Below are 27,858 nucleotides of genomic sequence, written 5' to 3' on the forward strand. Positions count from 1 at the left end.
TGCTCAACAAATCAAGCAAATAGGGAAATAAAAAGGAAAAAAAAAAAGGAGGAGGGGGAATAGCCTCTGGGAGGAAACAGAAACTCACAGTGTTTACAGACAAAAAAAAAATAAAGGAAAGGAAAAATACTTATCGGAAAAAGGATTTATTAATACATAGAAAATCCCCACAATAGTTGAAACACACTTTAGAAACTAGTAAACACGTTAAATAGAGTTGTGCCAATTACTCAGTGCCCAAGCATCTGCTCGCTCTTAATTAGATGGGGAGGTGAATGACCACTGTTTATTTTCATTTTCCTCATTAATTATGAAAAACTGCATTTAATTCATCTTGCATGGTGAGAGACTGGCTGCGCAGATGTAAGTCGTAAGGGAAGTGGCTCTCTGTAGGCAACCTGAACATCGAGCTCTGCCCAAGGGGACCCCTGGGTGGCACTGCACAGTAATGCATGCCGTAATTGTAATTTTTGCCATAGTCCAAGCTTTCTTCTTGCTTCAGGGAAAATATCCCATTATAGTTAATTGGGGGAGGACTTAAGGGACCTTCAAACTGTGGGCTGGCACACTCGGGGGAAGTGCTCTCGTAGAAGGACTCGTACGCGCTGCAGTAGTTGTAGGGTTTCATGGACTTGGAGTTGTCAAGAGTCCCGTGCCCTGGGGGGGTGCCGAGCTCAGGGCTGTGGTAGGGGGGGTAGAAGGTGGAGTAGGGCGAGCGGGCATGATGGGTGCCTTCGCCCGCCTGGCCCATCAGAAAGCTTCGGGCATTCAGCTGCAGGCATCCCGCCACCAAGTTTGTCGTTGGCTGGGACAGACCCTTGCACAAGTTTTGGACGAAGGTGAGCAGGTCGGGCCTCTTGCCAATTCGCAGGATTTCAGAAAGAGCCCAAATGTAGTTCTTGGCTAGTCTTAAGGTTTCTATTTTAGACAGTTTTTGTGTTTTAGAGTAACAAGGGACCACTTTCCTTAAATTGTCCAGGGCGTCGTTAAGGCCATGCATCCGGTTCCTCTCTCGCGCATTGGCTTCTTGTCGCCTGAATTTGATCCTTTCCATCCTGATCTTGCTCGTCTTTTTTTTCCGAAGGCCCCTTCGCCTGGGCAAGCCATTCTCATCCTCTTCTTCCCTCTCTTCCTCTTCCTCCTCTTTCTCTGTGTCTTCTCCAGGAGATCTTTTAATATTCTTTCCACGGAGTACAATCTGCTTCGAAAAGCTTTCCGGGTTCTTCATTTGCTTTTGGTCATCGCTTTCTCTGGAAAACTTTCTGCACATCTGGGATTCTGGCATTACAACAGACTCATCAAACGGTAGTGTTAGCATGGTTCTATAATCTTAAGTTACCTGAAAGAGGGCCAGCACAATATTTAAATATTTCCATTTATAAAGTTTGCCGACTTACAGACACATCCTCATGCACCTTGAATGTGTCTTAGTGCACGCTGTATGTATAGGAGTGCGTGTGTGTGTGTATAAAGGCACAATCTACATTTTTCTCATAAAAGGTCAATTGCAAATGCTTGCTTATCAAAAAATAAGTGTTATCTGGAATTTTAAAATCACTTGAAACATTCAGGATCTCACAACAAAAAGCCACATTTCTTACAGATAAGTAGAGTAAATCAATATTTAAAATGCACAATTACCTCTCATCTCATTTATCTTATTTTTAAACAAGCCCTTCGAACCCTTGCCACCATGGAATTCAAAGAAATGCAAAACATGCTAAAGCAATACAGAAATTTCATTAATCCAAATTCCCCTGGGTGAAAAAATGAGAAGAACGAGAGCAGTCTTAAAATTGAAAAGTGCCATATCTCTATTAACTGATGGTTAAACATTTTTTAAATCACTTTAAACTTAAATTTCAGAGTTTTTGTCCCTCCACATTTCTTCCTTTTTGAATCAAGATATTAAACTCCAGTGAGTTACAGTGGGTGAGAAAATATATTAATGGAACATCCCCCCAAATTACTCAGCTAGTAATCAAAAAATAAAATATTTTTTTCTAATGATTTCTATGAAAATCACACATTACTTATTTCATACTTAGACAAAAATCAGGAAGCATTGAACCCTAAATGTATTCAGATCAGAATTAGGAAATAAAATCTCCCTACCTTTTTTTTTTTCTTTTTCCCAGCAAAAAATCTAAATCGTATTATATACTTGGCTAGATTTAACTTATTTACTTATTTTTTTTTCCTCTTTTTTTTTTTTTTTTTTTTTTATTTTCCCTCCCCCATCATTTAGAGGGGGGAAAAAATTTCCCTGCACGCTATAGCAGTGTTTATGTTCTGCAAGGCTCAGGCGTCTCCCCCAGCCCCTGGCTGACAGCAGCGGGCTGTGGGCTCTGGCTGCATTCGTGCACGTGTGTTCACAATCCAGGCTGAAACGGGGAAATAATTTCCCCCTTCCAATTATTTTTGCTTTTGTTTTCAGTTTGGGAGCAGCAAACACTTGGACACACGGTCCTCAAAGAGACAAACAAAACGAATGCAGGGACTTAATAGAACAAAACTAAACAAAAACCCCGGTAAAAAACTAACTCTAGCACTATTGTCTACATACTTGCAACATTACATCACACCAACGAAAGTATGCAATTGCATCAGAAGAATAAAATGTTAGGAGGAGTTATTAGAGAGTAAATAGCATACATAAAATACAAGACAATGATACTGTATCTTTAAACACTTGCATGCACACCCAGCACCAACTGAAATATATCTTTATTTGTATTACCTTAGCTTTTTATTTCATTCAACAATCAGTTTTCATTTTTTGCCTTCCAAATCTTTTCAGTCTGAGTGTCGCATCGTCTCCTGGAGTCTAGATCTGTGTATATCTGCACTATCTCATTGATCTCTAAAAAGTGACATTGATGCCAACTGCCAGAGCTGGTACCCATGCCATCTGCTAGTGACGTCACGGGGCAGAGAAAACCACGTGAGCCTTTCTCCTGGGACCTTCATTCTGCACTGATCATCTGGCATCCCTCTAAGTGGGTACCAGCATTCATGTATCAACACAGAAGGTTAGACTGATAGAAGAAAAAAAAAAAAGAAAAAAAATCTGCACCAGCATTGCACATGCAGTAGGTGCTTTTCCACTGGAGCTGCTTCTTTTTAGCAGCCTAGCTGCATGGATAGACATGCCAACATTTGGTGCTATCCCTGCCTACAGGTACGGCTGCCCTGTAGTTGTTAATACGGTATTGTTTATATAAAAAGTGCTGTCTTGTATTGATCGAAGTCCCTCCGGTGCACCTGGTACCCAGGAAAAAAAAAAAAAAAGGAAGGCAGGAATTGGGATGCAATGCTGGTACTATATAGCACAGTCACAAAAAGTAGTTCTTGTGTGATTCTGTTGTGAGCGATTTCGGGGTGTGGGCTTTTTTTGTTTTTTTGGTGTTGGGTTTTTTTTTTTTTTCCTTCTATTCTCCTCATCTATCTATTTATTTATTTATTTATTTTTGTTGAAGTGCAGTGTGTTGCTACAGTACACAGGATAACAGCAGCAAATCCCCTACTGCCGTTAAGAAATCCTCCCCTCACGTCCTTCGGCATTTTTTGACCTCCCCCCCCTAAAAGAGGCGTTAGAAGAAAACTGTGAGAGTTCCAGTGTCACAGTGTGAGGATCAAAGAAGCATTGCCCTTTCCGGTGATGAGCGGTTTGCCGTGCAGACCCAGTGATCTCTTGCTCGCACCCTTCCCGCCCCTGGTGTGGGTGAGGATTCGGGGTGCTTATGGGGTTTCCTCCGCTTGCCTGGCCTGTCGTGAGCGCTTCCCTGAAACCTCAAACCTGAGGTCACGTCGCTGGCAGCATGTCCTGCCTCTTCCTCCGTCCTTCCCCTCTGTGCTTCCATGTGCCCCTTTGCAGCTCCTTCCCTTGTGCCCTTTTCCCATCTCCTTTCTCTGCCCATCAGCTGCCTGCATCTCCTCCTCGCCTCTCTGCTCTTGCTCCCTTAACCCTTTTGTCTCTTCCCTCAGACAAGAAACTATTAAATGGAGCTGACAAAGCCTCTCGGCTCAGCCCGGCCATAGAGCTTATGGCAAACTCCACCTTGGTTTGTTTTTTAGATGTTTTGTGGTGTTTTCTTATGAGGGGCACGTCACACATAAGCAATATCAGGAGTCGGGAGGACGACATGTCATCTTGGAAACATTTTTTGAAAGTTTGCTTTTATTATTATTGTTTATCACTGCCTTTTAGCAACTAAGTAATCTCTATTTTAAAAAGTGAGATGCTGAGTATGCTTTTAGTATTAAAATAATCCCTGGTAGAGCTGCTATTGTTATGGGTCTGTGTCAGCGTTTCTGTTATAAATCCTGTTTTTGAAGGGTTTATAACTCATCTGCGTTAATTCACATCGGGCCCAAGCTTGGCTTTAATGTTATGAGCCCTGATCCAATTATTTTGTTTTCACAAAGTTTCATTTAAATCTGGACTTTTTTAATTAAAAAAAAAAAAAAAAAGAGAGGCAGCAGCAGAACAAGGTGTGCATGTGTGTGTGCTATGTACATCTATGTGTATGTGTTCAATAATGTCAGGGTCCCTGGCTGAAATAAAATCCCTCCTCTAAACTTTGTGTGTGTGTGTGTGTATAAAAATATATATTTTTAAGAGAAACAAGGAATATCAGGTCATTCCCTCTTTATAGAGCTCAGACCTCTTTTTATTTTTATTTTTTAAAGCAAATGTATTTACAGTGAGAAAGATGTTAAAACTTAAGTGGCAACTGTTCAAAAGGAGCAAGAGCTGTATTATTCATAACATTCATTTCATTTTATCCCAAATATTACAGTCTGTGTAACAGAGAAGAGGGTAGAATCCCATTATTCTCAATAGGAATTTATGTATTAAGATTTATATTGTGGAAGGTCCTAAGGGTTGTCAACCTTTTCAAGGATTCTGCATATTCAGAGTATTATACAATGCACGATAATCTAAATATGCAAAGTCCCGGGGAACTGAACCCTGTTTCAATGCATACTAAAAATATTACAAGAAATTGAAGGAAAGGTCGACATTGTAGTGTCTCTGTGTTAAGAGAAGGCTGTAAAAATTTCCAGTTATATCACCCAACCTCCAAATAATGCTTTTATTAAAATATTTTCTCTTTTTTTTCCTCCTGAAGTTTGGTTTTTTTTTTTTTTTTTTTTTTTTAACTACTCAAATGTTATCATAAAATGCATTTTTGAATGGCTCATACTGGTACTAAAAACAAAATAAATGAATTAGACCGTGCTGGAGGATTCCCTCTGTAGCAGTAACATTACATTTTTGCAGATTCTTAATCCATCATTTGACCTTTTTAATATTTTCAAATAAATAGTGGAGAAACAAAATAGCTGAGATATCAAGGTTTAAAAAGCCTCTACTGTGCATGCATAATAACTTTTCATAAGGATTTTACTACACATTTTGTATTATGGATCCATGATATGCAAATGTGTCCTGCTGTTAGTATGCATTCACAGCATACCCCATAACTGCTGCTTTGCTGTCTAGTGTGAATGCATGTTAAGAATAATACACAAAACACAGTTAAATGCACTCTGTAGAATGGCTACATGACACCAAATATGTTGCTGAACATATACCATGATTTTTTTCCTGAGCCCAAGCTGTATAGTTTTGAATTATAAGTGACTCTCTTACAAATGCAATACTATCACAATTCATGAAACACAGCTAAGCATTAACAGAGCCACTGAAATAAGATCGAGTTCAAAGGACTGCAGAACCTCCACAGTGTGTTGGAGGGACTGACCCAAACTGCACTGCAATCAATGGGAGGCCTTCCAATAACTTCAGTGTTATCATCAGACCTCCAAGGAATGTCTATACTCTTTTCATTATTATTATTAATTTAAAAAAAAAAGAAAAGGTCATCCTTTCCCACCCTGACATATCTTCCAGTTGTACTGTAGCAGGAGAACTACATCCAAACTCCAGAAACTCTAATGGTGTTTGCTCAGGACCAGTTTCTGATGCCTTTGTCGTTGGGGTTTGGTGTGTTGTTTGCTGTTTAGTGTGGATTCTTCACTGGTAGCAAAGAGACCTCATGGGAAATGGGGGACTGTTCAGAAGTGTGAGTGAGAGTTAGCCAAATATTTTTCTTTTCCTCATCCCCTCATCTTTCCAGTGAAAGCACTGAAAGCCACAGCAACTCTGTTCCCTGTGCACGTAAAGACCTGGTGCAAAATCCTGCAATGCAAAATGCCCTCTTTTTCACACCTGATTCAGAGTGTCCTCCTACTGCAGCACTTGTATGCACAGCCCAAATGCCTGGGGAGGACCAGAAACACCCCTCAAAACCTGCTTGGCTCCAGCATTTGGTGTCTGCACCTCAACCAATGTGCCATATGCACTTCATGTGCCTCCTGTGTATCCCATGCGCAACCAGTGCTCTGTAGCACCAGAGCAATGGACCTCCCCAACCCAACCCTGTATCCATCCCTCCACATCCCCAGTACAGCACTGTAGGCTACGGACAGCTTTCTGAAGGGAAACTGCCTTTCCTGTCAAGTCATCTGAGCCCTCTCCCACCACCACTAAGATGATGTACAGGGATATACGTCCTTCTCTCTGGAGAGATTAAAGATGACACTAATAAGGACCCTAGATTCAAAGAACTAACCTACATTTGTCCAAGAGGATTCGGTTCAGTCTGAAAACGTGATTTTAACCCATCTGCTAATACTGCAAAACATTATAAACATGCTTTGCACTATCTAAGCCCCCCATAATGAGGATATACATTTTGCTCTAATCAGACATCCTTAGTTTTAGGTTTTGAAAAGGCTGTTAGGGACAAATATGAAAGAGTTGCAGAGGGGTTAGTTACTCTGTTTTAATGGGAGTCACTTGAGTAAAGCATGAATTCAGAATCTGAAAACGGAGCCTAATACTAACTGCTTATGGTTAACCAAAACCGCATGTGTGACCAGAAATTGTTCCAAGATTTCTGAATTACATGAATAGAATGGATATGATTTAGATATGACATACATTTGGCATAATCCTATTAATTCTGAGCTACTCCCAGTTTACGCTAATGTAAATGAGTTGGGAGACAGTGGGGCCAAATAATTTTAAAATGGAAAATGCATTTTTAAAAAATTGAGATAAACCTGCATTAACCTTGCTGCATTCCACCTCGCAAAGCAATGGCACGGCATAGCCTGAAAGCTGTGTTGCCAGATTAAGAGGTGATCTGCGCCTTGCAGCTATATGGGATTTAATGTACCTCTCTCCCTGGGGAAAAGTGCTGTAGTCAGGCTGGTTGCAGAACTGTGTCACTTCTTGAAACCACAATGGGTAAGGTCATTCTTATTGCTTCATGGTGCGAGGCAATCCTAGGGTACACATGAAAAAGTGTTTTTGTTGTTGTTTTTGTTTTGCTTTGTTTTGTTTCTCATGCTAGGTGGCTGGGGTTGTCACACTTTCTGCTGCTCTACCTTGAGGATGCTCTGAGCTCAGTAAGCTTGGCAGCCTTTTGCGGGTGCAGTAGGGACACTTGGCTGTGGCACACATCCTGGTGCTGCTGAGCAGTGCCTACTCTCCAGTGGCAATCTCTGTCAAACAGCTAGTTGGCAATGCTGTTTGTTTGTTTGTTTTGTTTGTTTGTTTGTTTTTTCTCCCTTTCTTCTGCCGGTGCCTACAGTGACTCACAGGCAAGCGTCCTCTGTGTTTCCATTTTGAGGATGTCTCTGTCCCCAGCAAAGCTTGGTTTTTGGGACAGACCTTGCTGTCAGTCCCTTCCAGAAGAGGTGGTGTGGGTGTGTGCGGCCCCAGAAGAGATCTGCACTGTTTCCCTTTCTTCAGCATACCCCATGGCTGTGTGACACATGCTTTTTCCTTCATAAACATGGGGCAATCCTTATAAAATCTATGAGGTTGATGGGGTAATTTCCTCTACTTGCTGGAAATTCCCCCCTGTAAGAGGTGCTCAACTGGAAACCCTACACAGCGAGCTGGTACTGGGGCAAAGCCCATCTTGGAGGCACCAATTCAGCTAGAAGAGCAGAAGGGCCTTGCAGAAAGCACATGCTGAGGTGCACAGTTTGCTTAGGATTATGCAGCATGCTCTAAATTAGATGCAAGAAAATAGAGAAGTTAAATTAACACTGACTTGATGGAAGTGCAAATCAAAACCGAAGAATAATGTAAAGAATAATTAAAGAATTAGTGGATGAGATCTCCTGGGATACTGTCCTTAGGGACAGAGGAACTGATCAGAGCTGGCAACTCTTTAAGGACACTCTTCTGAGAGCGCAAGAGCTCTCCATCCCCATGTGTGAGAAATAAGCAGGGAAGGCAGGAAACCAGGATGGCTGTGCAAGGACCTGCTGCGCAAATTGAGGCACAAGACGGAAATGCGCAGGCAGTGGGAGCAGGGACATGTGGCCTGGGAAGAGTACAGGGATGCTGTCTGGATGTGCAGGGATGGAATCAGGAAAGCCAAGGAATGGATGGAACTGAGATTGGCAAGGGGTGCAAAGAATAACAAGAAGGGATTCTGCAGGTACATTGACCAGAAAAGAAAGGCCAAGGAGAGTGTGTCCCCTCTGATGGATGAGAAGGCAGAACTGGTAATGACAGTCATGGAGAAGGCTGAGGTATTTGACAACTTCTTTGCCTCAGTCTTCTCTGCCAGTCAGGCTTCCCGCGTCTCATTTCCCTGAACCTGTAGATGAGGGCTGGGGGAGCAAAGTAGGGTTAGGGCAATCCCAGGCATGAGTACAAACTGGATGAAGAACTCATTGAGAAAAGCCCTGAGGAGAAGAACTTGGGGGTTCCAGTGGATAAAAAGCTTGAAAGGAGCCAGCAGTGTGTGCTTGCAGCCCAGAAAGCCAATTGCATCCTGGGAGACCTCACTGTGGTCTTTCAGTACTTAATGAGGGCTTACAAGAAAAAGATGGACAGTGACATTTTACACAGGCAGATAGTGATAGGACAAGGGGGAATGGTTTTAAACTAAAAGAGGGAAGATTTAGATTAGATGCTAGGAGGAAATTCTTTACTATGAGGATGATGAGGCAGTAGAACAGCTTGCCCAGAGAGGCTGTGGATGTCCCATCCCTGGAGGTGTTCAAGACCAGGCTGGGTGGGGCTTTGGGCAACCTGATCTAGTGGGTGGCATCCCTGCCCGTGGCAAGAGGGTTGAAACCAGTTGATTTTTAAGTTCCCTTCCAACCCAAACCATTCTATGATGATTCCATGATGAACGTAAAGTGCTGGTGGACAGTTCCCTTCCAGGAAATTATAGCATGTCTTGTAAGTGGAACTTTGGAAAAGATTCTTGCAAAGTTTTGAAAAACTCTGACATTTCCATTATTTGCAGCAGACCTTTGAAACTCAGCAGGGAGAAAGCCCTCAGGCTAGAGAAATGACTTTTCTTTACCCCATGAAATTTTATCCAGGTTCAGGTGAGCCGTAAGCTCTTAAGAATCATCATTTCTTTTCTCTTGCATGCATTCCTCAGGCAAATTTTAGCAGCATGATGAAATAATATCGGAACACCTTAGGGAAAAAAGAAAAAAAAAAAGACCTTAGAAATAACAATTCCTTTAAACCTATTCTGAAAGCACTTTATTCAAGTTGAGAAGTTGAGTAGTATACTGTAGGAGATGCCAGATCTACAGTTGCCTATGAAACCTTAATTCTCTCATGTAGAAATATACAGGTAGTTTCTTAACAGCAGAGTTCACCTGAGATATTTGTTTTTATGAAATAATATTAAATATGGGGAAGGATGATTCAGGCTTACTGTAATGGGAATATCTGTTCCTTTTGGTTTGCCTTCTGTTACCTGAATTTATAAACCTTCTTGGACAGGGCTCTTTCTGAAATACCAGTCTGATGAAGATAATTAAATTTTTGATTCAAAAAGCAGAAAAGCTGCAGTATAAGGCATCCCAAGCTATTTATGAACTATGGCCTCCCTTACATTTCCCAAATCTGTGTTATGCTTTTGACTTCTCACATTCGCCAACCATCAAATGCAGTGTGACAATACAAGTATTTAAAGACCTTACCAAAGGTCTTACTTTCCTTATCAAACAGAAAGTAACTTGAGGTATTAAAAAAAAATCTAAGTGAATATCAGAATTAAATATTTGTCATTATAGCACTCCTATGAAGATGGAAAATGCTACTTTCCAGAAGGAAAAGGGTAGCACAAAGATCTTACGGCACAGATCCTGAAACTTTTTCTAGTTATTTACAGTGCTCAATGGAAATTTTAAGAGTATTCAAGAACACAATGTCTATTTTATAAACACTCCAGAAGATACTTTTCAGAAGTAGATAAGATGAACTGTATACTCACCAGATCCTCTAGCTTCGCTGCCTTTTGCTGTTGTAGAAAATTATACATACTTTCACTGACTTGAAGGCAGTGGAAGAAAGACAGTAATATACTTTTGGAGGATCTTAACCTCAAGACGCAGAAAGTTCATGTCACAGCAGAGTGGAAGCTGGGTCATTTGAGCTATTTTTCCCCTGAGAGTAATGGAGACTTGATGGCAGAATTTGACCACAAGCAGGACAGTTTTTATATATATATGTGTGTGTGTATATATATATATATATATATATAAAAAAGTGTTTTCTGGATTCAATCCTCAAGTCTCTGGGAAAGGGAAAGGCACAACCAAATTCAGCTCAGCTGTAAAATGGTGTTCAATTTGGATTGGTGTGTAATGATTTTTTTTTTTTTTTTCCTAAAACTGTTGCTCAGTTGATGTTTAAAATATTTTTTTTTTTCCTAGGGACAAATGAACAATCCTAATACTTCTAGCTGCAGTTCTATCTATACATTATTGATGTTTCTTACCTTTATAAAAACCCATTTTAATGTGTTTTTTCACCAAATTTCTTGGGCTTATACTTGTATCAATATTTTTGGTAAGATCTGCAGATGTCTTTCAGGAAACAGTGTTGTCTAACAGCAGTAAATAACATTAGAAAAAAAACAACATGAAGATATGTTCTGCCATAAAGAGAGGTGAGGTTATCACATATGTAAGTACAAGATGAAGTAAACAGTAGTTTCAGTAATTTCCATCTTTTTAAGTCTTATGTCTACGTAATCTCTAAGAAGTTGTGTAAGCCATATGGTTTGCCAGCTTCCTCAGCCACCAGGCATCATGAAAACGAGTGCTTCATACACATCCTTAAGCACACAATGTTGTTTTTGGAGGTAACTGTTCTCAAAATGGGTCTCAACCTTACAGGGTGTACTAAGGAAATCAAGAAGTATCTTTTGGCAGCCCTGAGTTTTCATTTCAGTCCTTGGGTTGGCTGAGGATTGGTTTAAATCCCTGAAGAATTTAAAGCAACCATGGACAGAAGGCACCTGGAAGGTTGGCACAAAGCCCTTCATTGTGAGCCTTCACTGCTGAGCCCCAACTCTGCTTGCATTTCTCTGTTGTGCTAGTTACCATATAACCTGACTTTCTAACTGGCTTGCGTGGCCCTACTGGGGGCCTGACTTTTTAAGTTCCTAAAGTGCTGGGGAAAAGTCGTACAGGACATAGATTACAAAATGCTAAAACAGTCAGTTGTCAGCAGAAACAATACTGAATACTCATGTATTATTGAAAATTTGGAATCCTCCTCCCCCCCCTCCCCCTTTTATTTTTTTTTGCTATGGTATTGCTTATAAAGTCAGCTGGTATGTATCTGGCCTTCAATTAAGTTGCTATTTCTGGAGAAATACTTCTTCAGTTCAATACTTTATTACTGCAATGTAACTGGGCGAGGAAAATATGTGCTTTACAAACTTTTCAAAGATGTCCATTCTGAATAATGTGCTATAATATGTACAGGGCCTTGTTCCTGTGTTCAAAATTTTTATGTGTGGGTTGAAAGTGTCTAGAGAGGCATGCTGACTTCTGTGTTCTGCATTTGGACCTATAAGACATCCCACTATTTAAGCTATCAATGTAAAATACATCTCAAAAGAGTACTTTGCTATGAATTTTGAAGATAGCTGGAGAATATTTGCTGTCACCAGCAGGTAGTGACTTGAATAGCTGTCTCTCCCTGTACCTCCAAGCCCTTGGAGTAAGCAGTGTAAATACAGCTACTCTGATTACAAATTAGTGAAGCGATCGAGGAAATACACTTGGTGTTACAGCCTGCTCTTTGTAGCACTGAGCCAGATCATGGGAGTTTTTCAAAAGCTGCCTAGACATGGTGCTTGGCAACTAGCCCTGGGTGGTCCTGCTTGAGCAGAGGGTTTGGGCAGGATCAGGATGATCTCCAGACCTTCCAGCCTCCAGAGATCCCTTCCAACCTCAAACGTTCTGTGATTCAGAGCTCCTACATGCTTAATTGAAATCAGGGTGTTAAGAGAACACAATTTGTGAGGTTTAGGTTGTTGAGGTGAGGTTTAGAGTAAATACTTCAGCAATGCTACCCATTGATTTTGATTTAACATGTTATTCAGTCTCTTCTTGTGGCACCAACCAACATCAATGAGCTTCTTGCAAAGACTCTGCAAATTCTCCAACTCCTTTGGAAACTGAAATCTGGATTATGAACAAGATATTTACAGTTTGATCTTGAAATAAGAAGCGGCAGAACATAGAAGACATTTTCTTTCAGAAAACTGCATATTCTTTTCAGCATAAAACTTTGTGTATACATGCATTGAAATGAAATTTCATTTTGAGAATAGGACACCTAGGAAAATTAAGGTCTTTAATTCATTTTAAAGGGGTTCAAAAGGACAGTTTTTTTCAAAATCATAGACAAAATATAAAATTAGTACCGGAGCAATTTTTTTCTCAAAATGAGACATTTCAACTGAAGTGGAACAAATATTTACTGAAAATTTTGCATATTAGAGCACTTCCTTTTTTTTTTTTCTTTGATTTTGTTTCATATCTGAAGGAAAGCAAATTTACAAATATGAGCTTTCTACAAACAAAGGGAACGTCTGAATTTTAGTCTACTGTACTAAAATCCCCATGGCACCTGGGCTAAATCATTGTTTAGAAAAGACAAACCTCTTTCAGACATATGTTCTGGATTTACAGCTTTCACCTTATTAATCTATTCCTCTATCATTTACTACATCATATAATTCAGATATCCTATTGTTATTTAACTATCACAGATAAATGTTTCTACATGATTCCCAAATCTGTTTTTTCTTTTTCTTTAAACATCAACAATTCTCTGAAGTAGCAGTTCAGACTCCCCTATACCCTCAATTCAATTTTGCCAAACACAACACAAAAAAGATAGCCTTTGTTAAAAAGTTTAATATTCTTAATTAGTTGAATTGTTGGACTAATTAGAATACCAATTAGAATTGGCAGGGCTGTTGTTAATTTAGAAGTGCTGTGGTCTAGTGTTAATCGCTATTAAACCTTATAGTTTGTGAAAGAGAGAGAGCAAGGAGATGAATACACACATGCAAACTCCCTCCCCTCCCATTTTAAATGTTAAGGGTCCATAATCATAGCGATCTGTGCTGTCAATGTGTACTTAGGGACTGTTGAATCCATGGAGACGTTGATGCAAAGTTAACAACAGTTTACGCACAATAATAGCATTTCCGAGTAAAAACGGAACTTTTTTGTGTGCTGCTACTAAAATGGCAAAATCCCATCAGCATCTAGAAAAGATGCTCCGAGCACTGAGGACTCTTTATCAGATATGTGCAAGAGAAAATCCATTTGAGTTGCATTTACTTTTGGTACCATTAAAGTTGCTTTGCATTTCTTACAGCACATAGCAAATAACGATCTTGCAGCACTGTACAAACTGAAATTAAGCTTCGATGCCTGCTGGTTCAGTAAGTTTATATTACTGTTTCATAGCCGGAACTATCACTCAAATTCCCACAGGGAGTCAGATGCCCAGTGGGAAATACACTGAAGGTTCAGCAATTTTCAGTCTCCAGATCTAACCCACACGCATATGTGCCCTTCCCACCGACCTAATTCTAACTTTTAAGTAAAGCGAAGAGCATGGGGCAAAACAATTTTGTTCTTAAATCTCAAAGAAAAATAAAGAAACTTCCATTCAAACTACATACTTAAAACATCTGTTCCTAACTGAAATCACAAGGGACAGTTTCCCAAAGGTGGATGCTGCAAATATTGCTGTGAAATCCATGTGCAGCATCCCCGCCCCCTGCCTGAGCCCAATTTATGTCTACAAGTGATTATAAAAAAAAGTGCTCAGGTGGCCAGAGAAGCATGCGATGTGATAGCCTGATGGGTCCAAGTCCCAAGTACAAACATAACATTTCCAAGGTACAAATATATTTTTCACTTTGATGCTTTCTCTAGCTGGGCTGAGTTGCCTCCTGAAGTCTTTCATGGTGATAGATTGAGGCAAGAGTGATGGTGCTGATTACTATTTGTCTGGGGCAATGGTAGCACAAGCTAGAAGAGGACAGATAGAGGACAAAATAGAAAATAGCAAGGTCAGTGACACTGTCATCTGCGGAGCATGTGGATATCCTATTGGTAACGTGGCACAGCATAAATGTTTTTCTGTTCCTCTCTAGCCTGATCTAGCTTAAGCATTTTTCTGTTTGTAGCAAAGTTTGTCCATGGCCTGATATAATACAGCCAGATCCAATCATGCTGCCTCTTCTATTGCAGAAAAACCTATAACTCAGTTTCAAAGAATTCAGATGTTTAAATCATAACTTGTAAGTTTATGGTCAAGAAATCTTTGCCTTGTTCAAATGGCATCTTGTGCACTAAGGCTTTATTTAACCTCTGTTTATGTAAAGCTACAGTAGAATATGATGTTTGTGTCTTGACTCTTGCAGAAAATAGTGTGAATTTGCATGTTTTCTATAGGAAAAGGGATTTAAGAACCAGCTACAAACTTAAAACTGCATAGTTTTTATCATGTTACTACTCAGAGCAAATTTTGTTTCTTTTTCTTATTTTTTTCTGTAAAAATCTGGAAAAAAATATGGTATGTTAAAAGAAAGGTAGTGATGAAAAAAATGATTTAACTACAAGCCAGCATTTTAATTCAGCTTTTTTTCCCTAAGTGGGTTGGGAACTGCACGCGAAGTCCTTTTGCTCTCTGCTCTTTACATTACAAGGTAATTTACATGAGAAATTAAAAGAGGAACTAAAAATTATTAACTGGTTTCCAAAAAGAAACAGCTTTTCTCCCAAAGCAAAGCATTTCAAACATTTAAGACCCCTCCCCCTCAAACCCTAGCTGACTTTTTTTTTTCTCCTTTAGGGATTTTTGTTGACTACGGGTCTTTTATTCTTTTTATGTAAGTACTAGTACACTCATTTCAAGGCTTTGGTTTGGAGCTGCCTAAATGCTATAAGCAATGGCACAAAGCCAACTTGAGACCCCTATGCATTTAAAATCCATTCAAAAGTCTACTCCAAATTCATTAGATCTCATTTTCAATTAGACTTTTTACAATTAGGGAAGGAAAATAGATTACTGTCATCTTAGGCTGTTGCAACCTATGTTCTCAGCCATATATTTCATGCCATAGCTTCAGGTCTTTGGCATTTAATCTTGCAGAGCTCAAAACATTATTATTTCAGTTTTGTCCAGGCAGACACACACAAACATGATGATGCTAAGGTTGATAGCATGTTAGAGGCTTGCACTGAGCTCAGCTCCAGGTGGGATTCACTCAGCACCGTGTCAGATGGGTAATGAATAACAACCCTGCATTACACGTGAAGTTGCGTGAGGACTCACGTACCCTCAGCTTCCTCTTCAGCAGCTGCCTGAGCGAAAGCCACAAGTCTAAGATTGTTTTTAGAGAATGGAAAGAGAAGGTATGTTCTTCTGGGTGTCTAAACTAGGTGCAGTGAATTACTTCCCACTCCATCTGTGTGTGTTAGATAACTTGCTTAGGATGGACAATTTTTTGATGGCTATTGAATTGAATTGAATTCCATGGTAAGGTTTTGTAGGCTCAGAACCAGAGTTGGTTGGAAATATTTTGCCAGATGCTAAAGCAGTTCTCACGAAACAGATTTTCCTTGGACACTTTTAATTTTTAGTGAAACTTGTTGACTAACTACTCAGAAAGTCCAAACCAGTCCCTTGTGGGGTAAATAAGTCTCAACAGGAGTCATCTTTTTGTTGGATGTTCCCAAACTGTATTTCTCTAGTCAGTTGAATGTCTATGCATCCTGTCCTAGGAAGATACATTGGTGTCCAGGAGTGGTGTGGGCCCCAGTTCTTTTTATGTATTTTGGTCTGTGGCTATAATATATTTTCCAGGGTGCATTGTGGTGCTGGCTCTGAATGACCATCCCTTGGTATCAAGATTCACAGCCTAGACAGGGAGACTGGCTTGCAGGGGAGAACTTGCTCCTGAGCAAAACTCCCACGATGTGAACTGTCATCAGAGAAACAGGCATTTCTCTGTTTTAAGTGTCTGGCAATGAGCTGTTGTTTCCCACTTTGTACGTCAAAGCTGAAAAGGTTCAGTTTCTGAAATTTAAATGCCTTTTTTTTTTTTTTAGTTGAAAATACTGTAGGGGAGTATATCAAACAAATATTGCAACATTTCATCATGGCTGGGATTGAAAACAAACACTGAAATTTTGGGATAACTCACGGGGAGAATATTCTGGCTTTGGTTTAGTTTTAACTAGCTCAAGGTGCCTTGCAGCCACAACTGCATTTTAACCTCTCACATATCAGGATCGGCATCTCTGCCTACTGAAGTATGCCCAAATGAAGGTGAGCTTCTAAATGTAATCAGGGAGAGCAAGCCAGACCTTTTTGTCTCAGGTGGGGACATGCTGGTTCAGTTCCACCTTTGTGACCTGCACTGGTGGAAGCCCCTGGCCCTGATGCACTGGCCTGCTTCACACCTTGGCGTGCTCCTGCTATTTTGGGGCACTACAAAAATCTCCTCCTGTCCAGCCTCTGTATGTTTCCCCATGAAATTGTCCTTTCTGAGCTACAGCGGCTATGCTGCAGCAATGTGGGAACAGAGAGTGAGGAATCGTTCTGCTCTTTCAAAACAGATGAACAGCAGTCCCGGCTTGCTTCTCTGGGCATCTCACCACTTGGGTGAGAAGGCATCTTTGTGCTCAGAGTGCCTGGAGGCAAAGAACTATGGTTGTGGAGCTTTAGTATAGACAAATGATTTTCCCATTTTACTGCTATTTCCCCAATCGTTATTTTTATTTTTTGCTTAGGTGGTTTGCAGTTACCACGCTTATTCATTCTGTTGTTTGCCTTTAGGGCTTCTCTGTGCCTTTTCTCCACCATTAGTCTGTTCGCTTTTTTTTTCCCCCAGTGATTTTATATGTAATCTTCATTTTAATCTAGCCTGTTAGTTGTCCTCTTGTCCATTGTAGATGCAATTGTTTCTAAAGAGATGAACAATATTAATTAATTTCAGTTTATTACAACAGACCTTGTGTATTATGCCACCACTTTTGCTCAAGTGGTCAGGTTTTCCTTATCTTTTTTTTTTTTTCCCCTCCCCTTTTTATTCTAGCCATATAAAGAATTAGGAAGGAGATTAAATCCACTGCCAAAAGCCATCCAAGGCCATGAGAGAAAGGACTACACTACATAGGGATATAGTCCACAACTGAGAGGACAGGAATTTTCCTATTTGTTTACACCTAAGATCTGTTTCACCTCATATTTGTGTTTTGTCAATAGCCATTGCCAAAGAGAGACCCCAAATATATGTACACGAAGGTTAAAAAGACATTACCCTAGTTAAGTCTCAGCCCGTTCCCTAACGGTTGCTGAATTCTGTGAGCCCTGAAGCATGACCCAAAAACGTTATTGTAATTAATTATGGTAACTCTGATATGCATATCAATTCTTTTTTGCAAACATCCATTTATGAATGCCTCTTCTTGTGGCAGAGAGCACTCCAGACTAAGTACATAAGGAGTGTAGCCCATCAAGGGTGCTTTATCTTTTTTTTCTTTTTATTTATTTTTTTCCTTTTAAAATCTCTTGGTGTATATGAGAAAATCAGTCGCATCTCAGATCTAGTAAAACAGTGAGGCCTTAGAGGTCTTTTTGCCTTCTTTTTTATCATGGAACCTTTTTTTCCCCTTGCTTTAGAATGAACAAGACCTTGTTCCGAATCCATCACAATCCTTGATGAGTTTCTGGCAATGGTTCCTACACTGCCGTAAGGTTTCCTACTTCTGCACCCTTCCTCCAGATATCACTGAGTCAGTGCACAACCAAAGACAAGGCTGCAAATTAGCTCAGTGTGGTAGGCACTCTGCTGCACCAGAGCTGCCAGTCCCTCTCTCAGAAAGAGATGGGGGGACTTTAACACTTAAAAATTAAATTAAAAAAATAATAAAATAAAATACAATAAAATAAAATAATGCTGGAAAGTGGTGCCCTGGTGCTGTGCATTTGGAAAGCATTCACCTGAAGGCAGCAGGATGACCCTAGGAACTGCCATCCTCCTCCAAAGCAGGGCAAAGGAAGAGGTCGTGGCTGTAGTCCTTGGTTCTTGCTTCACCCCCATTCAATTCTTTTTAAAATATGGTACTAATAAATAGTGAATAATATATAGCAAAATGCTAACAGAAGTCAATAGCAAGTATACTGGTTTACTTGCCAACAAAAAACAAAAGTGAAAATGTTAACATGTGAGTGCTGCTCCCTGTATGAAGAAGTGCCATGTTCCAAGCGTAAGTGCAAACTAAAACCCCATTTGTGTGAATGCTTAATTATAAGGGTGAAAACACTGTCAATCTTAACACTCATCTGGGTTTCATCTTGGATGCCAAATGGGTCTTGCTGTCCTATATGTTAAGAAAAGTCTTAATTTCACAGCCCTGACAGGAGAAGAAATATCAGCCAGAATAACTGAAAGGGAATCAACATAGACTATCATGATGGAATTTTTATTAGCACCACTTTTTTTTTTTTTTTCCTGACTATATGTAAGTATACTGAATCAAGAAAATATCTTCAGCAATAAGTATTGACAAAAGTTTTTTAGCTATTTTATGAGCATGATCAAAAAAACCCAAAAGATAATTTTGTTCACAGTGCCTGCCGTGAGGAAGCCTAATGCAATTTGCAAAAGACGCATGTGCTGTTGAAGCTTTTTAATTGAAGCTAACCCATCAAAGGATCCAGAGACTTTGTCAAATGTCTTAAGTTATATCTTATGTTCCAATGCAATTATGATTTAAATGTAATTCTTTAAAGAACACTATAGACAGTCAGAACAAAGTCCCATTGCCATCTCATACCTATGCATTATTAAAGAGTTACCTGTGGAGTTTTGTCAAAATCTTTACATATTAATATCTGAAAGCTTGTAGGGTTGTGAAGAAAAAAAAAAGAGGAAAAGAAAACAACAAAACCTGTTTTTTTCTAATATCAGGCAAAACTCATGGCAGGTGGGGAGGACTGTACTGTGTAACAAACAATTTGGATCCCATGTGAATCAAGAATCCTGTAAACTTAGAAAAAGCACAAAGGCAGTTTGCTTTTAAATACATATTTTAATTTGCATGACGTTAAATGGGAAAGCCATTAGTGCACATCAGTATTTTAACCAAAGTCGTCAAATTTTATTTTTGGCTGTTCCACAAATTGTCAGTTGAATTTGATTTCATTTTTTTGCTTTCCTCTATTTCCCAGAACCTAAGGCACAGGATTTCAGATTACCAGTTCAACAGCATTTTATTCCAGTGTTTGGATAAGAAGGATAAATAAATAAGAAAGAAACAATCCTATGGTTCCAAATTATGAGGAAAAATATACAGCTCAAGTTCTGTTTAAACCTAACATGATAAAGGCTCTTGGAATTTAATTACCTGTAAACCTCATTTATTGTTTCAATTTAAACCCAATAATTTAAAGCATAAAGCAAAACATTTGCTAATGCTTTTTCTTCCTTATTTTTATGTCAGAAAAAGTTTTACATGTCAGATGCCTGAATCTTGGAGATACAAGGAGAGCAGTGCAGTTGACTTTTATAACATCTTTATCTGGTTTTCAGACTGTTTCTGTGAGACAGATTATCACACTTAATCACATCCAAACTCTCAAGAAAACGCTCTGTAAATGTTTCACATCTATTGAAATGATGGCTTCTAACAGTGAAAAATAAGCAAGTGGAGGATGATGAAACCTTCTGAGGGCTGTGGGAGATACTGCATTTCTGGTTAGCCTTAGCTTGTGTGAGATAAGAAGACGCACATTGCTTAATGCCTTTCTAAACCTCTTAGGAGAGAATTTGGCTCTTGGGATGCTTGGGACCTGTGCACTGTAGCTTTGCTGTGGATTGTGTAGCTCCATTTGATCTTCTCCACCATCGGGAGGGCAATGCTGCAAGCATCCTTTTGCCCAAGCTGTGCTGCGGTGGTGCAGGGATCTAGGGAACAGCGTCGCTGTGTGGGGACTCAGAAGTCCCCTGTTGAAATGGATCATAGCCAAAGTAATGTTCAAGGCCAGAGAAAGGCTCTGCAAGGAGTCTTTTCTTCAGCCACTTTTCCTTTTTCCTGACAACCCATTCAAATGTGATCTAGTGAGGCTGGAGGAATGAAGCGTATATACTTATGACGGTTTTAGCAGATCCGGCTTCCTGGGAGCTAGCAGTCCATTCAGGTAGAGCAAACCGAGCACTTTCCTCCAGATTATCTTTCATGTATGTATAAACAGCATTTGCCGCAAAATGTGTGAACTACGGAGCTCAGAGTCACAGCCTGCAGCACAGCAAACTGGCTTTTCCTGGAGCTTGTAATGTGATAATTAAATTGCTAACAGGCACCTTAGTGATGGCATTTGCTGAAGATGTGAAAGCCTTCTTACAATCATACCTTTCTGTAGGGGACTCATCAGTAGAAGCAAAGCTATCAGAATAGATTTTTTATATATATATTTTCTTCAATGAGTACATTAAATTTTTATGTGGAGTGAAATGGGACAGGACGTGTTTCCCTTCCACTGCACAATGATTTATTACCCCAAAAAGACCGCAGAACTAATTAGCAGAGTAATTAATTAATATAAATTTGCATATTTGCATTTGCAATTAGTGCAGCCGACTGATTAGTCTGAAAATGGGAAGTTTGACTCATTAGATGTTAGTGTCTGCTGGACCGGAAAGCGGCTGCCAGATGAGGCAAAAAAGCATAGAATAAGCACAAGCGTGTGCGCGCGCGCAAGCTCATCGTGTCTTTTGTTAGAAGAACAGAGTGCAAATATGTGGTCTAAGATACTAAGACTGCTATTTAAAAAAAAAATATATATATATATTTTGCTTTTGCTTTTTAGCTATTTTTCCCATTATCTTACTTCCTGCAATGAACCACTGCAACCATGGAACCCAGCAAGGCTTCTGAACAGTGCAGTCTTTAAGGGAAGATAGCTGCAGATATCCTGATTTAGGTGCCGAAAGGGAGCCATAAGGAGCCTCCTTGCCATGTGATAGATGGGACAGGGATGTTTCCCCTCATCCTAGTTACGTTGACTAACCAATTGCTAACGCTGAGAAGTCAAACTCGGCAGAGCCCATAATAGCCCAGGAGAAATGACTAGCTTTCCAGGTTGTGCTGCACTGTCATTTTTTTCCTCTTTGGACACCCTAGTGGGTGTGCCTCATTGTATACATCTAAACGTCCTTCTGCTCTGCATACCTGAACTCTGTGTGCTGCACATACAAGGGTACAGTAATTTCCTGCAGTTTTCATGAGGTTTGAAAGAACATTGGGGAGAGGTGTGTCTGCCCATTTGGTCATAGGTCCAGATGCCATAATATCTGTAGGATGATTACTAACGCTCCTCTCCAAGTGGCAGAGCAGAACAAAGATGGTTTTCGTGTGGGATCAGTAGAAGATGTCCTGATACCTACTGCGACATTTTGCACTGCTCTCTCTGCTATGGTTGGAGGAAACCTCCCATTCTCCCTTAGTGAGACTTACTGTGTCCTCCTCAAGACTAGTGTGACTGGGGATAGGATATTAGCAGGGCTGGCCCCAAAACAGCCCTCTGAAAGCTCTTTGGGTCTTTTTCCAAAAGCTTTGACAAGAGTTCAGCAGTTGATGGGATTCTGACACTTGTGTAGGTGTTGTGGAAGATTCCATCACTGGTTCAGTGCGTTTACATCACACTGGAGTTCAAGACCTGTAGCAGTTTCCCCTAGCTCTTTTGCTTTATCACGGTAAGAACGTGGGCAAGTCACTTTGCTCCTCCTCATTTTATTTTATTTTTTTGGTACTAAGCTTAAAAGTTTATCTACAGCAGTTAGAGCTACAGAGTAGGTGCAGTTATACTTGCAATAAAGGGTGTTTTATTCTGTTCAAGGAATGAGTTTAAGCTAACATTTACTTTGCAGGTATAATTTCTGTCCCCTGTGGAAGTCTGCTGGTATACCTTCATTAGATTGTAAAATCTAAGTGTAAACTGGGCCTAAGTCAACAGGAATATCTTATAAACTTGGATCCATTAATTTCTGTGAGATTTGCAGGTGTTGATTAGTTCTCAAGACGCCCTTGGCGTATTAAATATATGCAAGATAACTCAAAATGTAATCATCCCTATGAAATAAGACAATCCCTATATTTCCTTTAAACTTCTATGGCAAGGTATGATAAGCAAGAAAAAAATCTTTTTTTTTTTTTTTAAAGTCAATCAGGACATTCTAATTCTACATTTAACACAAATTAGGAACAAGTTACATTAACATCTGAAAATGATTACAGCATGAACAAATATGATTTCTTAATAATGTTTCTGAAATATTGTTTCAATAATTAAATCTATTATTAGTGAGAAAGAATTTGTAAATAACTATCTGATGAAGAAAGAATTAATATGCATAAGTGATGTTACCTAAAATATTTTTTTAATCACTACAGGTGAAGATATAGATTTTGCCATCTTTCTTTTGATAAGAATAGTTTTCGCAAACCCTGTCATAGTCAATTGCATTATAAGCAAATAAGAGAAAACATTTTAAAATAAAATTTGTCCTTAGTGAATATCATCCTCAGTTAAAAATTGAAGAGTAGTCTGTAGGACCAAGTAACCAAACTTGCTTTTGAGCAAATCCATGCTTGATATGTAACCAGATTTACAAATACATTCTGGACCTACAGAGGTAAATCTGTTCCCACTGCGGTTTTCAGCACGCCACTCCCATTTAACCCTCTATCCACATCCTTAGGAAACTTGACTTTAAAAATCTAGCCTTGTAGGCAGGTGAGAGTTATTTGGCGCATGGATGGACATATCTATATGAGGTGACTGTGGCCCGGGAGCCATGATACTGTGTTATTTAGGTGTTGACCCTGATGTAGGACACGTTGCCTGTGAACAAGGTGTATTACTGGTTCTCTGCACCCCATGCACACAACAGTCCTCCTTGAAGGTTAGGGTTGTTTGGTACCCATCAGCTCAAAGTGCAGGCAGATGCATAGCTCTACATGTCTGTAAGCTCCCAAATCACCAAGCTGTTTTTTGTTTTAATCTACAGACAGCTGTGAATTTGCTTTTGGAGCTAGACTGAAATATTGTCTTCCTGTATTTACAGCTCTGTGTTCTGACATTGTCTCCGATTCTGGCCATCAAAACTGTGCTAAAAGGAAATAATACTCTGCCCATTTAGGGACATCCTTTCCCCTCTGAAATTCTCAGACTCAACAACTGAGAAGTTGTTCACCTTTTCCTTACACTACCCCGTGCAAAATAGCAAAACTTTCTGTTTTCGTGAGGCCCAAATGCTTCATTTCAGCTTTATTGAAGAGTTGCATTTTGATAAGGCTGTTTGATTCCAACCACAAAGTAAACCATTTTGCAGAAGCATGACGCATAAGCAAACAGAAAAGTACAGGGTGTACGGTGCCTGCAGTTGGAGAGCACCCCCAAAGAGAATAGAGCGGCAGCAGTGACACAGCACTCTTCTTGGCTACTGTACAGCACAAAGAAAAGGATCACAATGCAGCTAGCTTCCTCAGTCTAATTAGCAACATGGGGCCAAAGGAAAAACCTGTGACATTCAAAACTGGTACTGGGGGAAAAGTAATCTGTATCTGTGAGACAGAAGATGGGCAAAAGCCAGCTTCCCTTTGGACTCTGACATTGCCTGCATCAGTAAGACTAGCAAAATACAGAGACCTTCCACCTCAAGTGTTAGAGAAATTCAGACTGAATACAGGCACAAAGTGAAAGGTCATAAGCTCAGTTTCTGTGTGGCTAACACAACAGTAAATCAGTTCCGATAAAGAAAATGGTTTCACTCGATAAAAACTTGGTGTCTGTGCAATCCATTTCACAGCAGAGGCAAATAAAAAGGGATTTTTCTAACAACTAAGATTTTTATTTATTTATTGCCTGCAGGCATAGGCTTTATCCTGCAAAGAGCAAAAATAAGTCACTTCCCAAGGCTGTGGTATTAACAGTTCAGGTATTTCAGCATCTGCTTTCATAAGCAGGGGACAAAGAGGTAAACGAATTTCAGTGTCTAACAATCTGACTAAAGAGTGTGATTTAAAGGTGGCCGAACCTCTAAAATGAGTACAACAGGATAGAAAATGACAGCCTATGCTGTCCTTTGCTATAGGATATTATTTATCAGGACTTTGCAGCATATTCTGAATGCAACCTGCCTGTCCTGGGTGAGGCAGGTGAGGCTGGAAGGGGAGACAAGCAGCCACAACATTTGGTAGGAAACACCTGCTGGCCTGTTATCAGCACATGAGATTTCCTGGAGAAAGGGTGCATGAAGCATGAACGTTGACAGGAGGTGAAAACATACATGACAACTTATGGGTATGCAACCGAGACAAGAGGGAATACCGCTGCCACTCAGCCAAAATTCAGGAAGCATAAACTAAACCTGGATCACAGCAGAATGTAAATCGCTGCTTAGCAAATTAAGGACTTTAGTCAAGAGGCATCATGAAAAAAAGTGAGTGCTGTAAAACAACCTCCCCCAACAAACTGGAAACAATGTGTTGGGCGACTACTTACCTATTAATATTGGCTACTGAGATCAGCAGAAGTCACAGGGCCTCCATAACAGCTGGGAAGGGGCAGCAATCTGGAACCTGAAGGACACTGCTGCCTTAGGAAAGAAATAAAACAGTTTATGAAAACAAGGAAAGTCCCACCACAAGGAAGTGCTTTGCAAGCAACAGTTGAAATAGCACTACTGCAAGAAGCTCCACAGCACAACAACTGAGAGATCAGAGATTTCAAAACAGCAAAATGATGTTCAGATGGAAAAATTATGCTATTGATGTTGTTCCTGGATATCGGGAGCTTAATCAGCACATAGATACTGTACAGTTACCAATGAAACAGATCACAGGCTCCCCAATGACACTGACAAATCTCTAGCATCTTCCTGACCAGGAAGACTTCAGTGCAGCATTTTAAGCTGTGAAGGTATACCCTGAAAGCACAATGCAAGACCAGAAGAAAAATACCTTGAGGACCAGTTTCTTGACTGCAGTTGTGTTGAACAGCATGTTGCAAAAGGAGAGGAAGAAGTAAAGAAGCAGACGTGCCACAGCAGCGCTTACCAGGAAAGAAACAGAAAGTGATGACATAATCTTTTGAATGAAGGGATTGTGTCAAGAGGGTTTGTACAAGAATAACTCCAGGAAAAAAAAATATATAAAAATGAAGTGAATTAAGGAAAGTGCAGCAAGTTGCATTGCAAAGAAGCAAAGAAGCTGTGGCCAGAGCCAGAAAAATATTCCCTTCGTATAGCACTATCCAAAATATGTATTGGAAATGGAAACACATTCTCCCACTTCAGCATTAGTGCGCTGATCATCCCACGTTAAAGCAGAAAATAATGGGTTTGTTCCACGTGGCAGGGCTATTGCTGCAAGGAACCTTTGGGTGTGCATGTTGGACCTAGAAAGGGAGGCAGCAGCTGATCTTGCCTGTCACGGAGGAAACAACTACCCGAATGTGGGTGAAAACGACAGACTTTTTGGAAACAACTACCCGAATGTGGGTGAAAACGACAGACTCTTTTTGAGGTCACTTATGAAAAGCAAGGCAGGTAGATACAGTATTACCACCAAAGTAACTGCAGAAAGCAAAGAGGAAATTTTGCCTGGAGAATTGTGAAGATTTCAGAGGGTTGGGTGTCTGATGCACAAATGACTAATGGTTTGCATGCCATGTTGTCCCACACACAGCGAGCCCAGCTGACTGAAGAGAAGCCAGACCGTTTGCTCAGACAGTCACTGAGTGACTTCAACACACCTTATGAGGTTTTCCCCTGACAGGTATCTGTGAGCAGGACTCCATCTGTGAAGGTGTTGCCCATTACACGGCCCAGCGCTGGAAAGCTTAGTAAATTAATACAACTTCCTGTCTGGAGGAAGAAATGAGGAAATCCTCCTATGACTAGAGACTGTAAGGTGGAAGAAAATTTCCTTTCTAACAGAGGAAACCCCTATTGGACGGTATTAGGCTGATGTGGTAGTCACCCAGGTGAAATGCAAAACATTCAGTTAAAAAATATAGTTATCAAGGTGAAGCCTCAGGCTCCACGGAATTGCTAATATTAGTGCAACTGCTTCAATCATGAAAACTCAGGCTGCTATGCAGAAACCGTGAATGAAATTGCTAGCAGCAAGCACAAAAAAACCACTAAGAAGAGGGAAGAGAGCACATAATTGTAATTCCCATAAGCATGATAGGTAGATGATACTACCAGTGTGTATTCAGCCACCCAGCTTTCTGTAATTGCAGAACTATATCCTCATTGTCCAATGTTTCTGGAGGCACCTGTTTCCCACTGCTGACAGTGGAGAGACCTAGGGAGTCCAGCTCTGTGGTGGGTGCTCTGTAGAAAGCTGCCTCACCTTTTATAATAATTCTTTTTACTGCGTCTTTGCATTCAGAAAGCAATACTTGCTACAGACAAAGGAGGAGTTTCCAGCTCAAACTGAACTGAAGTAATGATGTTACCAAGCTTCACTGATTTCTTGAAGGCCTCATGTCTGTGCTCAGTGATGACGAGACAGCTGATGTCAGTTTAACAGGGGCACCAGCTCATGCATGTGGGTACTTCGCTGGTCTGCAGAGAGCAAGGGGTTTGCCTGTGAAAAGCCTTACTAAACCAGCCGTTCTCATTTTCTTCTGTCTTGTGTGAAATCTTTGTAGCTGGGAATAGCTTGAACCAAGCCAATGCTGGTGAGGCAAAAGGGAAAAATCTGAAATGACCTTAAATGGTGGCCACTTTGCAGAAAACCTCATTACCTTGAAAATGAGAGAGAGCACTCTGCAGGTCCTGGCAGCTCACTTGGCCTGAGCGCTTGTAAAGAGATTCATCAAAATATCTTACTTACGCAAGCAGGTGTCTTCCTCACCCCAGGGAGAAGCCTTCCAGCAGCCAGTGTTGCAGAGGGGTCAGAGGAAAGTTAATTAAAGATTGAGACTACGGGGTTCAGCCCTTGACCAGAGGAAAGGCTGCAGAGACTTCCCCAGCAACAACAGCCTTAACCAGGGGACTTCCAGCGAAGGGGAAACCCCCAAAAATTTCTTTTTAACCACAGCACCAAACACCACAATGGTTCATGAGGGAAGGAAGGCGTTTGAATGCAGACAGGCTCACAGAGAAGAGTGCAAGTAGCCAAGGCTCATGTGTTTGGTGCAGGTCTTACACAACCAACTTCCACCTCTCATTCTCTCATAAATTAGCTCTCGTTCTCATGCATATGCAGTACAGTATTGTGGTTTCCCTCCTGATCTGTCATCTACCAACGAGATGTGGCTGGTGGGTGAAGGAGAGACCATGGCAAAAGAGGGATACAGGAGTGTCATTTCAAGGAGCACAGGCTGGAAGCACTCTTTCTCTCTGGGTCACTCCTGCATGTGTCTTAATGCACCTGCTGCGGCTGAGCTTGCCA

At 40.4% G+C, this 27,858-nt stretch overlaps 1 protein-coding gene and 1 long non-coding RNA gene across 10 annotated transcripts in view; one reads left to right on the forward strand and one right to left on the reverse strand.

The window, feature by feature from the left end:
* The window catches only part of LOC121065631, a 50,831-nt gene that overhangs the window by 13,688 nt on the left and 9,285 nt on the right, over positions 1-27,858 (forward strand). The window lies entirely within an intron of this gene.
* Positions 131-27,442, reverse strand: NEUROD6 (neuronal differentiation 6). Of its 9 annotated transcripts, none has more exons than XM_040548558.1 (5): positions 25,414-25,549; positions 24,956-25,049; positions 10,335-10,361; positions 9,408-9,526; positions 131-3,264 (listed from the first exon to the last, which is right to left on the reverse strand). In XM_040548558.1, the coding sequence occupies exon 5, from the start codon at positions 1,316-1,318 to the stop codon at positions 305-307; it is 1,014 nt and encodes a 337-aa protein (XP_040404492.1). In that variant the 5' UTR covers positions 1,319-3,264; positions 9,408-9,526; positions 10,335-10,361; positions 24,956-25,049; positions 25,414-25,549; the 3' UTR covers positions 131-304. The 9 variants fall into 9 exon arrangements, with proteins under 9 accessions (XP_040404492.1, XP_040404491.1, XP_040404489.1 ...); XM_040548557.1 differs by having other exon boundaries at positions 131-1,339; positions 10,335-10,507; XM_040548555.1 differs by having other exon boundaries at positions 10,335-10,507.

Source organism: Cygnus olor, chromosome 2 (genome assembly GCF_009769625.2).
Source record: "Cygnus olor isolate bCygOlo1 chromosome 2, bCygOlo1.pri.v2, whole genome shotgun sequence".
Lineage (NCBI taxonomy): Eukaryota > Metazoa > Chordata > Aves > Anseriformes > Anatidae > Cygnus > Cygnus olor.